General features: G+C 36.6%; 4 protein-coding genes across 5 annotated transcripts; 2 read left to right on the top strand and 2 right to left on the bottom strand.

Annotated features, from left to right (window-relative positions):
- Nucleotides 1-135: 135 nt before the first annotated feature.
- On the top strand, nucleotides 136-8,823 carry XIE (Myosin family protein with Dil domain-containing protein; the record flags this gene model as incomplete). 2 transcript variants are annotated; one of them, NM_001333655.1, is made up of 37 exons in its annotated part: nucleotides 136-423; nucleotides 670-798; nucleotides 885-1,028; nucleotides 1,109-1,254; nucleotides 1,335-1,491; nucleotides 1,608-1,666; nucleotides 1,752-1,911; nucleotides 1,987-2,136; nucleotides 2,216-2,352; nucleotides 2,429-2,575; nucleotides 2,677-2,778; nucleotides 2,864-2,921; nucleotides 3,010-3,111; nucleotides 3,227-3,264; nucleotides 3,356-3,482; nucleotides 3,586-3,756; nucleotides 3,826-3,957; nucleotides 4,065-4,174; nucleotides 4,260-4,320; nucleotides 4,413-4,590; nucleotides 4,748-4,953; nucleotides 5,042-5,161; nucleotides 5,346-5,444; nucleotides 5,535-5,756; nucleotides 5,921-6,060; nucleotides 6,186-6,297; nucleotides 6,393-6,440; nucleotides 6,542-6,796; nucleotides 6,887-7,042; nucleotides 7,128-7,322; nucleotides 7,413-7,556; nucleotides 7,643-7,713; nucleotides 7,793-7,949; nucleotides 8,042-8,098; nucleotides 8,177-8,257; nucleotides 8,338-8,420; nucleotides 8,520-8,823. In NM_001333655.1, the coding sequence occupies 37 exons, from the start codon at nucleotides 421-423 to the stop codon at nucleotides 8,641-8,643; spliced, it is 4,581 nt and encodes a 1,526-aa protein (NP_001320715.1). In that variant the 3' UTR covers nucleotides 8,644-8,823. The 2 variants fall into 2 exon arrangements, with proteins under 2 accessions (NP_001320715.1, NP_175858.1); NM_104334.2 differs by lacking the exon at nucleotides 136-423 and adding an exon at nucleotides 547-558 and having other exon boundaries at nucleotides 8,520-8,772.
- Nucleotides 8,824-9,305: 482 nt separating this feature from the next.
- Nucleotides 9,306-10,641, bottom strand: AT1G54550 (F-box and associated interaction domains-containing protein). Its single transcript, NM_104333.1, has one exon. The coding sequence runs from the start codon at nucleotides 10,601-10,603 to the stop codon at nucleotides 9,515-9,517; it is 1,089 nt and encodes a 362-aa protein (NP_564661.1). The 5' UTR covers nucleotides 10,604-10,641; the 3' UTR covers nucleotides 9,306-9,514.
- A 1,139-nt stretch (nucleotides 10,642-11,780) lies between these two features.
- Nucleotides 11,781-12,739, top strand: AT1G54540 (Late embryogenesis abundant (LEA) hydroxyproline-rich glycoprotein family). Its single transcript, NM_104332.3, has one exon. It carries the CDS (start codon nucleotides 11,871-11,873, stop codon nucleotides 12,588-12,590), a length of 720 nt encoding a protein of 239 aa, NP_175856.1. The 5' UTR covers nucleotides 11,781-11,870; the 3' UTR covers nucleotides 12,591-12,739.
- Nucleotides 12,740-13,174: 435 nt separating this feature from the next.
- On the bottom strand, nucleotides 13,175-13,979 carry AT1G54530 (Calcium-binding EF hand family protein). The gene has a single exon (NM_104331.2). It carries the CDS (start codon nucleotides 13,785-13,787, stop codon nucleotides 13,404-13,406), a length of 384 nt encoding a protein of 127 aa, NP_175855.1. The 5' UTR covers nucleotides 13,788-13,979; the 3' UTR covers nucleotides 13,175-13,403.
- Between the last annotated feature and the right edge of the window lie 177 nt (nucleotides 13,980-14,156).

Genomic DNA, 14,156 nt, shown 5'->3' with positions numbered 1-14,156 from the left:
CGAAAGAAGAGACTCGATTTAGGGCCACGAATTGGCGCGAATTCGTAGGGAAGAAACACCGAACTCGGCGAAGAAGAAGAACATTATGCCACTCTCTGAATTTTTCATTCACTATTCTCTCTTCCCGTTTTTTCCGTTTTCTACACCTCTTTCGATCGAATCTCAGTTTTTTGGTGACTCGATTTCGTTTAATTTTGTTCTGCTTTACCCTAATTCTCGAGGCTCTGTGGACTTATGCAGTTGTTTCGTTTCGTTTTTGGGTAATTTGAGTGGTGTTGAATTGTGATTTTGGGGTTTCTCGATGTGTTTATTTAGGAATTTACATAATCTTATAGCTTCCTTGTGTAACAAGTCAGTTTCTGTGAAATCTACCCATGGATAGGGTTTCATTCAGCTGAGCATTGCATTTGAAGCTTCCAAATGGTATGTCATTCATTCATTTATTTAAAATATTGTTTATGCAACATTGAGATTCGAACCGGAGATTTTTCAATTTCTCGATTAGTAGCATGTAGGCTTGAAATCTAAGAGTGGAAGAACAATGAGATGAGAAATTCAGTGACTCTGTTCTTAGATTAGTATATTACTCGGTATTCACATTGAGTATCTAATTACTAAATGTCGTAGATCGCCTATCAAAACGCTAGTTCTTTGTTCATAAAATTGCAGGGAACTCCGGTTAACATCATTGTAGGCTCTCATGTTTGGATTGAAGATTCTGATGTGGCTTGGATTGATGGTCTGGTTGAAAAGATCAATGGACAAGATGTTGAGGTTCAAGCCACAAACGGAAAAAAGGCGAGTTAAAAACATATTTGAGTTTCCATATAATTGAAGCCTGGAATACACTGAAGCTGATTTGCTAATTTTTTGTTTCTGTGTAGATCACTGCAAAGTTGTCAAAGATATACCCAAAAGATATGGAAGCACCTGCAGGTGGAGTTGATGACATGACAAAGCTATCTTATTTGCATGAGCCTGGTGTTCTTCAGAACTTAAAGATCAGATATGAACTTAATGAAATTTATGTTAGTACCTAAATTTTTTCTTTACTTTTTGGATCTTAAGACTCTGCCTTTCTTGACAGTTTCTTGCATTGTCTTGACAGACGTACACTGGAAATATCCTTATCGCTATTAATCCATTTCAACGACTGCCGCATATTTATGATGCCCATATGATGCAACAGTACAAGGGAGCACCATTTGGAGAATTAAGTCCTCATGTTTTTGCAGTTGCTGATGTTGCGTACAGGTGCTCTTATTTGTCAGCTTTTAACCTTATTATATACTTGTGGTTTGTGTTGTAAGCTGAGATGCGATATTTACGTTCAGGGCAATGATCAATGAGGGCAAAAGCAATTCTATTCTTGTAAGTGGTGAGAGTGGAGCAGGTAAAACTGAGACCACGAAGATGCTTATGAGATACCTTGCATATCTTGGAGGTCGTGCTGTTACAGAAGGCCGGACAGTTGAACAACAAGTTCTTGAAGTATGATGTTCTAATCAATCTGGATTGTCTTTTAGATTCTCCTTTTACGTTTCTGCAATCTTGATTACATAATCTTTCACACACCGTGATAATACGCCTGTAACTTCTGCTTGCAGTCAAATCCTGTCCTTGAGGCCTTTGGTAACGCCAAAACTGTCAGGAATAACAATTCCAGGTGAAAAAACCTATGCATAATTCATTGTGTGGTCTTACAAAATTTTGTTAGAATTTGAGCTGATAGTTAATTTGTTTTCTCACAGTCGATTTGGTAAATTTGTTGAAATCCAATTTGATAAGCAAGGAAGAATATCTGGAGCTGCAGTAAGGACGTATCTACTAGAGAGGTCTCGTGTCTGTCAGATTTCTGATCCAGAGCGCAATTACCACTGTTTTTATCTTCTATGTGCTGCACCACAGGAGGTATACTCACCAGGAAGTCTTTGTTAATTCTGATTGTCATTGAAAACTCTTGGCATAACATTATAGAACTAGCAGGAGCTCGAAAAGTACAAGTTGGGTCATCCCAAGACGTTTCATTATCTGAACCAGTCGAAATGCTTCGAACTTGTTGGTATAAGTGATGCTCATGATTACATTGCGACAAGAAGAGCAATGGATATTGTCGGGATGAGCGAAAAGGAACAGGTAAGCTTGTGTATGAAAGTGATCTTCTGATGCATTTTGGTATTTATTTTGATCCGTCACCCTCTATATAAATCAACAGGAAGCAATTTTCAGAGTGGTTGCTGCAATTCTCCACCTTGGCAACGTCGAATTTACCAAGGGAAAAGAAGTGGATTCATCAGTTCCCAAAGATGACAAGTCGAAATTTCATCTTAACACAGTGGCAGAACTTCTCATGTAAGTAAATATTTTTGTCCCGAGAAGACTTGGTTGTTGTTCTCAATACATGCACTAACTAGACCTCTCATTTTAGGTGCGATGTAAAGGCGCTTGAAGATGCACTGTGTAAACGTGTTATGGTCACACCTGAGGAAGTTATCAAGAGAAGTCTAGATCCTCAGAGTGCTTTAATCAGCAGAGATGGTCTAGCTAAGACTATCTATTCTCGGTTATTTGATTGGTAAGTGGCTGGTTTAATAGGTATTTTGTCACTAGTAACACTACACAAGTATTGGTGATTGACAGATTTGATTCTAAGTTAACATCTCTAGTTATTTGCAGGTTGGTAGAAAAGATCAACGTCTCAATTGGCCAAGATGCGACTTCTAGATCACTCATTGGAGTCCTGGATATATACGGATTTGAGAGCTTTAAAACAAATAGGTAAGGAATGTCTACTGCGCCAAGGTTCAGAACTAAACTTCCGTTAGATTTTTGTGTTTCCACTGCTAATAGCGATCTCCTGCAGTTTTGAACAGTTCTGTATTAATTTCACAAATGAGAAGTTGCAGCAACATTTCAATCAGGTAATTTCTTGATTGTAGTGTAAACCATTTCCCCTGAGTTTCACAGATTAGGCTTTTGGGGTTTACAAGTTTCTATTGCTGTTTTCAGCACGTTTTCAAGATGGAACAGGAGGAATACACAAAAGAAGCAATAGATTGGAGCTACATTGAATTTGTGGATAACCAAGATGTTCTCGATCTTATCGAAAAGGTTATTTCTGATCAATATCACATTTTTGTCTGGTCTTTAAATTGGGACTCCGAAATGACAATGCAATCTAAATATTTCATCTTTCTCACTCAAAAAGAAAAATTTCCATCTGCAGAAGCCTGGTGGAATTGTGGCTCTCCTTGATGAAGCTTGGTAATATTAACATCAATCAACTTGAGTTGTGTATGTAACTTGAGTTATGTTCATTTTATCTTATTTTGAACAATGTTTCTTGGTTCTTCAGCATGTTTCCGAAGTCGACCCATGAAACATTTGCGAACAAGCTTTATCAAACTTTTAAGACACACAAGAGGTTCATCAAGCCAAAACTCTCTCGAACAGATTTTGCTGTTGCCCATTATGCTGGAGAAGTAGGGTCTTTTTTCCTTCAAAGGAAACTTAACATTGTACAACACAATCAACTGTCTTATAGGTTTCTTATTAGTACTTTTGTTTTGTGGAATATCATTTCAGGTCCAGTATCAGTCTGATCTATTTCTAGACAAAAACAAGGATTATGTTATCCCTGAACATCAAGATTTGTTGGGTGCTTCCAAGTGTCCTTTTGTTGTGGGTCTCTTTCCTCCGCTCCCGGAAGAAACATCTAAATCTTCAAAGTTTTCTTCCATTGGCTCTCGCTTTAAGGTAGATAGGCTTAATTCTCTGAAAGTATTCCAATGTCGGGTATTAAGTGTGCTTTCTCGATTGATGCAGTTGCAACTCCAGCAACTGATGGAAACATTAAACTCTACCGAGCCTCACTACATCAGATGTGTGAAGCCCAATAACCTTTTGAAGCCTGCCGTATTTGAGAATGTAAACATTATGCAGCAACTTCGGTGTGGTGTAAGTAATAGATGAAAAATGATTCCAACTGTGGTGTTGTTCTAGACTTATTGAGTATTACAAATTTTCATTTATCAAACAGACATTGTTGGTTTGTATTTGTGTAGGGTGTTTTGGAAGCGATCAGAATCAGTTGTGCGGGGTATCCCACTCGTAAACCTTTCTTTGAGTTCATTAACCGTTTTGGACTTCTATATCCTCGAGCTCTAGAAGGGAAGTAAGTGAATCCTTTCGTTCTGTTGATCCAATTATAACAAATATCTTGGAACTAAACAGTGTGTATACTGCTTGTTCCTGAACAGCTACGAGGAGAAGGCTGCAGCGCAAAAGATCTTAGACAATATTGGACTCAAAGGATACCAGGTTTTGATTTTAAGTGTCTTTTTCTTCGTTCAACCATTATCTAATACTAATGATGCCATGGAATATGGTTCAATGATCGTTGGGTAATGCAGGTTGGTAAAACAAAGGTGTTTTTAAGGGCGGGTCAGATGGCTGAACTCGACGCGAGAAGAACTATGGTTCTCAGTGCTGCTGCCAAAAAAATTCAGAGACGAATACGGACTCATCAGGCCCAAAGACGGTTCATTTTACTAAGAAAAGCCACCATATCTCTCCAAGCCTTATGCAGAGGTGAACCATCTGATTCATCTTATAGTCTCTTAATCCCTCTCTTGTGTACTTTCTCTTGGTTAGAATTTAGAAGCAAAAATGTTTTTCTCATAGTTTGATTGAATGATTTCTAGATATAAGATGATTAATAAGTTTCTATTCTTTGCGAAAATTATAGGAAGACTTTCTTCCAAAATTTTCGATAACTTGAGACGACAAGCTGCTGCTGTGAAGATTCAGAAGAATGCTCGGAGATTACATTCTAGAAAATCATACAAAAACCTCCATGTAGCGGCGCTTGTTGTACAAACAGGTTTAAGAGCAATGGCTGCTCATAAACAGTTTAGATTCAGGAAGCAAACAAAGGCTGCTACAACTATTCAGGTTTATATATCTGTGGGAATATACATTGGTCAGCTTATCTAATTTTGGGAGTTTTCTTACTAACGCATTAACATATTATAAATTGCAGGCTCAGTTCCGTTGTCACAGAGCAACTTTGTACTTCAAGAAGCTTAAGAAAGGAGTGATCCTGTCTCAGACACGATGGAGAGGCAAACTTGCAAGGAGAGAACTTCGACAGCTCAAAATGGTACGTGGGTGCACTTTGTACGTTCACTGTGTAATTGCCACTTTTAGGGACTTTTGAAGATGAAATAGAGAGTTCTTTATTTTTCTTTCATGTTTTGCCTATTGATAAGCTGGTTGCCATGTATGTGATCTTCTGGTAAACTATTATCCTAAGCATACTCATCAACACTTTTTGTTATCTTCAGGCTTCAAGGGAAACAGGCGCACTGAAAGAGGCAAAGGATATGCTCGAAAAGAAAGTCGAAGAACTCACATACCGTGCACAGTTGGAGAAACGCTCAAGGGTATTTGATACAGAAAAATGATTTTGATTGATAAATATATTTGTTTTCGGTAGGATGATATTGAAGCAAACATATAATAAACCTTGTCAGGTTGACCTGGAAGAAGAAAAGAATCAGGAGATAAAAAAACTGCAGAGTTCATTAGAGGAAATGCGGAAGAAAGTGGATGAAACAAATGGGCTTCTTGTTAAGGAACGTGAAGCTGCTAAGAAGGCCATTGAAGAAGCGCCTCCTGTTGTAACAGAAACGCAAGTTTTAGTTGAAGATACCCAGAAGATTGAAGCATTGACAGAAGAAGTGGAGGGTCTAAAGGTACTCCCTCCTTGTCCAAACTTAAATCTCGTATTCATTGGCGATCAGATTGGTTTATCCTTTCGCTAGGTTTTTTGTTGGTTATTAAAATGCCTGAATTCGACTCTTAGTGTATTGTTGCAGAATAATGTATGGAGCATTAGTAATCATTTGTGTAACAACAGGCTAATCTTGAACAAGAGAAACAAAGGGCCGATGATGCAACAAGGAAATTTGATGAAGCTCAAGAGTCTAGCGAGGACAGAAAGAAAAAGTTGGAAGACACAGAGAAAAAAGCTCAGCAGCTCCAAGAGTCCGTGACAAGGTAAGTCAATATCAAATCATTAATTTCTTAATAGTAGGAAGTAAATAATGGTATAGATCTTGGTCACATGTATTAATGGAAATTCGTGACACTGTTGCGCTGAAATTTGTAATCATGATGGTCAGGCTGGAAGAAAAATGCAACAATTTAGAATCAGAGAATAAGGTGTTACGACAACAAGCTGTGTCCATTGCACCAAATAAGTTTCTCTCTGGCCGGTCCAGGTCGATTTTACAGGTACGGATAATATACCAAGAAAACTGTTGGCCTCCATTTGTTTTGTTTTTCTATCTGAAGTTAATGACTTCCATATGTGCATAAAAACAAAACAGAGAGGTTCAGAAAGTGGTCATCTATCAGTTGATGCAAGGCCAAGTTTGGTAAGTACCTCGATATGTCTAACAAATATTGTCTTGCATGTTTTGTGGAGTTCTCTTAATCGTGCTATTCTTCTATTTGGGTTTCATTTAATTTGAATCAGGATTTGCATAGCCATTCAATTAACCGAAGGGATCTCTCTGAAGTGGACGATAAGCCACAGAAATCACTAAACGAGAAGCAGCAAGAAAACCAAGAGCTGCTTATTCGCTGCATCGTTCAACATTTGGGTTTCCAAGGGAAACGACCTGTTACAGCATGTATCATATACAAATGCTTATTGCAATGGCGGTCATTTGAAGTTGAAAGAACTAGTGTCTTTGATAGGATCATTCAGACAATAGGACAAGCTATTGAGGTTTGTTTGTGCTACTATACTATTTTGAGATACGAAAATGAAAGTTATGGATTTCGGACTGGTAGTGATTGCATTTTTTTTCTCATTCAGACGCAAGACAACAACAATATACTAGCATATTGGTTATCCAATGCCTCGACATTGCTTTTACTCCTCCAACGCACGCTTAAAGCTAGTGGAGCAGCAGGAATGGCTCCACAGCGCCGTCGCTCATCTTCTGCCACTCTCTTTGGGAGGATGACTCAGGTGTGTGTGTGGCCAACTAATATATAAACTTCATCATATCAGATGCATCACAAGTTTTAACTTGTCAATGTCAATCTTTCTCTAGAGCTTTCGCGGCACACCCCAAGGTGTGAATCTTGCCATGATAAATGGTGGAGTTGATACCTTAAGGCAAGTTGAGGCGAAATACCCAGCTCTCCTCTTCAAGCAACAGCTAACAGCCTATGTTGAGAAAATATACGGAATGATTCGTGATAATTTGAAGAAAGAGATTTCTCCACTCCTTGGATTGTGCATTCAGGTATATATGGCAATACATCAGTTACATGTTCAAGCAATTGCGCATTTCTTCACTGGATTTAAATCTTCTTTTGTTGGTCATATAAAATAGGCACCAAGAACCTCAAGAGCGAGTTTAGTGAAAGGGGCATCTCGTTCTGTTGGCAACACCGCAGCACAGCAAGCATTGATCGCCCACTGGCAAGGAATTGTAAAGAGCCTCACGAACTTCCTCAACAATCTGAAATCGAACCACGTGAGTTCCTAATCTAGTCATGTTATAAAAAACGGTGTTTGAGAGATTCCAAGACTTCAAATCATTTCATTGACTCTTTTTCTTAGGTTCCTCCATTCTTGGTCCGGAAGGTGTTTACGCAGATCTTCTCATTCATCAATGTTCAACTGTTTAATAGGTCTGTTGATTACCAGTCTCATTCTCAAAAGTTGCCTTGTTGTATCAATTAATAATGCGTTCTCATATCATCCTTACAGTCTTCTGTTAAGACGGGAGTGCTGTTCATTTAGCAATGGGGAATACGTAAAAGCAGGATTAGCTGAACTGGAGCACTGGTGTTACAATGCAACAGATGAATATGCGGGTTCTTCTTGGGATGAGCTGAAGCATATCAGACAGGCCATCGGGTTTCTGGTACATTTTCATGATTTGCTTGTAAACCTCAAGAGTCAGTCTCTGTCAGGGTTTATCAAAATGCAGTAATTTAATGTTGTAATAATATGCAGGTCATACACCAAAAACCTAAAAAAACCTTGGACGAGATAAGTCATGAGCTGTGTCCGGTAAGTGAATGAATTGTTTGATCTTTAGAAAGTAAGTAAATGTGGACAGTTTGATGAAATATGAAGTTGAAATTGCAGGTGCTCAGCATACAACAACTATACCGAATAAGTACGATGTATTGGGACGACAAGTATGGAACTCATAGCGTATCACCAGACGTAAGTTTGAAAAATCTGTTTTGAGTTATATGATGATAATACAGGAAAGATGCCAATCTTTGGTGTATTTTATACGATAGGTGATAGCAAATATGAGAGTACTAATGACAGAAGATTCAAACAATGCTGTTAGCAACTCTTTTCTACTGGATGACGATTCGAGGTTAGTACTCACTCATGTATTCGACCCCATATTTTAATTTCCTTTTATCAACTATGTACATGAATGATGGATTTTGTATTTTTTTGTTGTTGTTGGCAGTATTCCTTTCTCGGTTGATGATTTGTCGAAATCGATGGAGCGGATAGAGATCGGAGATGTAGAACCACCACCTCTTATCCGAGAGAATTCTGGTTTTAGCTTTCTATTGCCATGTTCTGACTAATAAAGATAAATTGGTTCAATAAGTTTACACCACCACTGTGTAGTTGTGATAATCCTACTCGATCTTTTGAATAGAGGTGACAATAAGTTCAACTTTTCATTATATACTAAGAATACAATCTTTTTGAAGCAGATCTAACCTGGTCTTATCAGAAATTATACCGTGCCACTTTTTTTTGTTTTGTTTGCAACATATTTTTCGGATCATGTATGAACTGCAAAGCAAATGTGCTGCAAAACATTTCAACATAAGTCTGTATAAAGAAAGCTGTTAAAAATAGTAAACTAAATTTTCCACGACTAAAATAAGTTCCAAAACAGTATACATACAAAAGATCTGGATTTATCGAACAAGCATATCTGGATAAGTTTTTTTTTTTGTTTTAGTTTCAAACTTGTCTAATTACCTCCTTTGACTTTCATAAGCATTCATAAACAAGTTTGAAATGGAATCAAATTGTTTTCCAATGGAGCTGTCATTGAATTGGATATAATGTCTAAGACCATTCAGTAAGCCCGAACTTTGCAAGAACTTTAAAATTGACCAATGCTAACTGAAAACTATCGTCTCGGATTTATAAATAGTAGTCACTCTCCTTCATATTAATTATAATTCAAGTCTTGCAATTTATGTAGCTGATCCCTCATGCATGCATTTGTTATAAAAACTTTGTTACTCTCTATAGATTAATTCCTGAAAACCCTAGATAAACTGTTCTCTGGTGATCTTTAGAACTAAAAGCAGTCTTGTTCAAAGCAAGAAACAAAAAAATCAGCCTTCATAGAAAATGAAACTTCTATCAACTATTTCTTCAACCTAAAAGCAGTCTTGTTCAACGCAAAAAACAAATAAAATGTTTAAAGAAAACGGACTAATCTTGCAGTTGCACTAAACTTGGAACATAAGAAGAGCTCACAAGTTGGCAAGATTGCAGCTGTGAATTGAAAACTAGTTCGATGTTGACAGCTTTGAAGTATCCACTATCTCCAACGATGCAAGCTCTCTGGTAGTACTGACAGGTCTCACGTCCTCTATATCTGTTTGTACCGAAAAGCACAGCGACCTTCTTCTCCTCATCGAAGAAAAAGCTCGTAGCATAAGAGTGAACAAAAAAGTTATCCGGTAAACCATTGATTAGTGTCATATCAATTCTCAAAAAAGTGGTCCATGATACTGCACTGGGATCAATCTTAGTCGAAATACAAATCTCTATTGTGCCAAATCTGTTGAGGTGGCTGTATAACACAGCGAGTTTCTCATTTCTAACACAAGATAGAGTCAAATATTCAAAACGACGAGATGGAGGTTTAAACAGCATAGGCAAACGTGGTCCCTTTCGACCAAAAAAGTAAGTATTTCCCTTCAAAGACACGCTATTGTGACTAAACAGTTCATGCCAATCTATATCAATATCAAGAACCCTCCATGAATCAGAGCTAAAATCGTAAACATCAATAATGACGTTTCTTGGACTCCCCTCATAAAGAAACCTCAAAATTTTGTGGTTACGGTTGTTGTCGTATCCAAGAGCAAACTTGTCATATCTGTGGAGTTTTTTTCTTGGTTGAATCAATTTCGTCTGCCCTAAATACGGATTCCATACCATAACACTCGAGTTGTCTTTGGCGATGCATAACAATAAGCCATCACAGTGATAGACTTGAGATATCTCGACTTGATCAACTTTATTAGGTATACTTATTTGCTTTATAGATAGATCAATCAAATCTTCTTCGCTACGGATTCCTTGAAGATCTAATCTCAAAGAACAAACCCTAGAATCTGTAACCATGAACTCCAAGAACTGATTCTTTGCTGCTGCTTTTTTACCTAAGATGTCATATTTCGATATAGCGTTCCACTTTTTACAAGTAGATCTCACTGCTCTTAGAGATGTCAATGGAACCCTAGAAAATATTTCTCTTACCAAATCATCCGGTAGATCGGTTACTGTCGCCATTCTTCCTCCAAGTTTTCAGCTTTCTCCACAAGTTTAATGTCTCATTGACCTATTCGGTACCCTAATATGTTTGTATATGTGTTTTGGTTGGGCTTGTAATAAAGTTTTGCTTTGGCACAGATTTTTTAAATGGGCCTATTATTTGGAAAAAAATAAACCATCGAATCCTTAACTATATCATATGGTAAAATTACGAAATCGTTTAGCAACTGATTTTCAGTTTTACTTAAAAACTACGAAGCTCTTGATTTAGTTCGTAGAGTGCACCACCACATATTTAGTAATCTCTTTATAGATCAGATGATATGTGACTAACATAAATTTCCAGAGTAGATGAGTGATGACTATATATTAATTGGGAAACTTTGACATCTATCACTTTTACGATTCCATTTCTCAAAATAAACTACTAAAGACTTTTTTTTTAAAAGGATGCAAAAGAATCCTAAGATAGAGTGTTTTGAGAAGTCTATTAGCCCATGGAACTAGAGTTTTAGCTAGCAAAAGCATATAAATTTATGGTTAGAACATCCATGGAAGGTAACTTTGTTTGAGAGTTGTCCTCTCAAAACAACTCTCTTCCTTCATCTTAATAAGAGTATCAATTTCGAATCATAGTGTTCTTGGTGACAACGAAGTAATATTTTCTCTATCAGTACCCTTGCATCATAAAGTTTTAATAATCTATCTAAGTTCTTAGTTTCTATCTTAATAAGTTTGAATCTTTCTTCTTTTGAGATTGCTTACAAAAAAATCATTCAAGAATCAATTTATAAAACCTTATATAACTTTATAAATATTTTCTATAAAATGTATTTAAAGAAATTATAAATCCTTTTGTGGTGTTTTTGAAAAAAAAAATTAGTGATAGTTATGAAATGTATCATAAAAATTGTAGTTTTCAAATTCTTCCTCAAGAATTTGATTATACGGGTTGTTGCTGAACATAGAGATGAACAAAAAGAAGATATGTGTTGAAAACATTGGAATGTTGCCAAAGTCGTCATCCTAACTAAACCAATATACCGAATGATTTATTGTTTTTGTTTTATTATCGAATTAAATACAAAAAGATTACTGTAACTGTTGAACAACCTCTAGTCTTTCTAATATATTCTGATTAATTCAACGTTATAGGTGAGGAAGGTAAGATGTTGGTAAAAGTCATGCATGGAAACAACTTCACAAGACAAAACTTTGATATAAAATAAAGTACATATAATACATGTTGGTGCATTAGTATTACTAAATACAAAGTTGTAGATCCATGGGAGATCAACAAAAAATTCACCCGGTTCTTCAAATGGAAGCCAACAAGACGAAGACAACAACACCAGCTCCCGGAAAGACAGTCTTGCTTCCGGTTCAACGGCCGATTCCGCCTCCTGTTATTCCTAGTAAGAATCGAAATATGTGCTGCAAAATCTTTTGTTGGGTGTTAAGCCTTCTAGTCATTGCATTGATCGCGTTAGCAATTGCGGTTGCGGTTGTATACTTTGTTTTCCACCCTAAACTCCCGAGTTACGAAGTCAACAGTTTACGAGTTACCAACCTTGGAATCAATCTAGACCTCTCTCTTTCCGCGGAGTTTAAAGTCGAGATCACAGCTCGTAATCCCAACGAAAAGATTGGGATTTATTACGAGAAAGGAGGTCATATCGGTGTGTGGTACGACAAGACAAAGCTATGTGAAGGCCCTATACCGAGGTTTTATCAAGGACATCGCAATGTAACTAAACTAAATGTGGCTCTAACGGGAAGAGCGCAATATGGGAACACTGTCTTGGCGGCATTGCAGCAGCAACAACAAACAGGACGTGTACCGTTAGATCTTAAAGTGAATGCACCTGTCGCCATCAAACTCGGAAATCTGAAGATGAAGAAGATTCGGATATTGGGGAGTTGTAAGCTTGTTGTTGATAGTTTATCAACGAACAATAATATCAACATCAAAGCTAGTGATTGCAGTTTTAAGGCCAAACTCTGAGATGTTCTTAGATCTAGGCGCTTTTACTTTTTATTGGTGTTAATTACTCAATTCATCATTTTCTTATGCATTTGATTCATATTTTGGATTAATGGTTTTATTCTCAATAAAAGATTGATTTTTATTTTTTAAATTACGAGAGATTTTTGAAATTTCAAAATATTGCAAATGAATGGTTCTTTTCCGCTTAACATAATTTCTATGAAGTAGTCGGAACGAGACTCTCTTCTAGAGAGAGAGAGAGTCATTCAGGAACCGACGTGCTTACATGGGAAAAAAACCTATTGCGATCTCATGTCTTTTTCCAAGGCAATCGATCCGCACATTAAAACGACGAGAAAGAAAATTAATACTAGAAGAGGGAAAAAAACATACAAGGGAACCAAATGTCGTCATCTCAACTACAAATGTTGGCTACACTGAAAGTTTTTCAATAGAGATAAGATCTTCACGGTCGAAAGCAAAAGAGCAACTCGTAACACCTATCGAGATTATAAATTCTATTGCCCATAGCATGGAATCAACTTCAGCATGAATGGTTTGGTAGTGTGAATCACATCTATACTATTTTTTCAATGGTAAAACTTTCGAAAATTACAATAGAATTGAAATATAAAATTTCGAGAAAATTCAAACGATCTCGAGTTTAATTCATCCCAAGTAAAAAAAGAAGTAAAAATCGAAGAAATTACAATGTAATCATTATCAATTAACAACATTAATTCATGTATATAAAATTCAAACATAACCAAATTATAAATCAAATTTTCCCAAAAGAAAAATAAAAAGCTCTAAATGCTTTAAAAAATCTCATCACTTGCCTTGTTTAGATTCATGAAGAACAGCTTTCATAATCAATCCATCATTATGCACAACCATAATCACCGGCGAGTTTCCGATACCTCTCGCCATCGCCGTCAAAATCTCTGCAATCAAATCCCTAAAATTTTTTGGAACCAAATCTTCACCGAATCTCTCGAAAATCGCATTGTACACGTTATCGGTCTCGTCTCCAGGAGCGACCTCAGATTCCACAGCTACCACATTGTTGAGACCTTGACGAAGCTCCGATGGAGACAACATTCCGTTTTTGTCTAGATCTAGAATCTGGAAATAGTCGTTGGTTATGGATTCGAATGATTTTGTATCGGAAAGGAATCCGATTAGAGTTTTGCTTGTGATTACTGTTTCGATCATCGTAGAATTCTCGAATTCGTGTTTTGAGATCTGAATTTGGAAAAAGTCTCTTTGAATTTTTTTGTTTTTCTTTGATGTTTGGTTAAATGATGCTACAAGATTCGATAACGTAGTAATATGTTGCGTGCATGTTTTGCCACAGAGAATATAAGCTACCTTTTAAAATTATGAGTTTTTTTTTTTTGGTTTTGTTTTTTGTTTTTTCTTGTTGATTTTATTTTTAAGCTTGAAAATTATATGATTTTAATGTTAATTTTCTGATAACTATGTAAATGTCTTCACATTTACAGTTTTAGTTTGCATATACACCTATTTTTTTTTAGAAGATTTTGTGTAGTTAGTTAAAATGATTTTACATGTTGAGTATAA

The sequence above is a fragment of the Arabidopsis thaliana genome (assembly GCF_000001735.4).
Source record: "Arabidopsis thaliana chromosome 1 sequence".
Taxonomy (NCBI): Eukaryota; Viridiplantae; Streptophyta; class Magnoliopsida; order Brassicales; family Brassicaceae; genus Arabidopsis; species Arabidopsis thaliana.
This window is presented reverse-complemented; position numbering and strand designations above follow the sequence as displayed.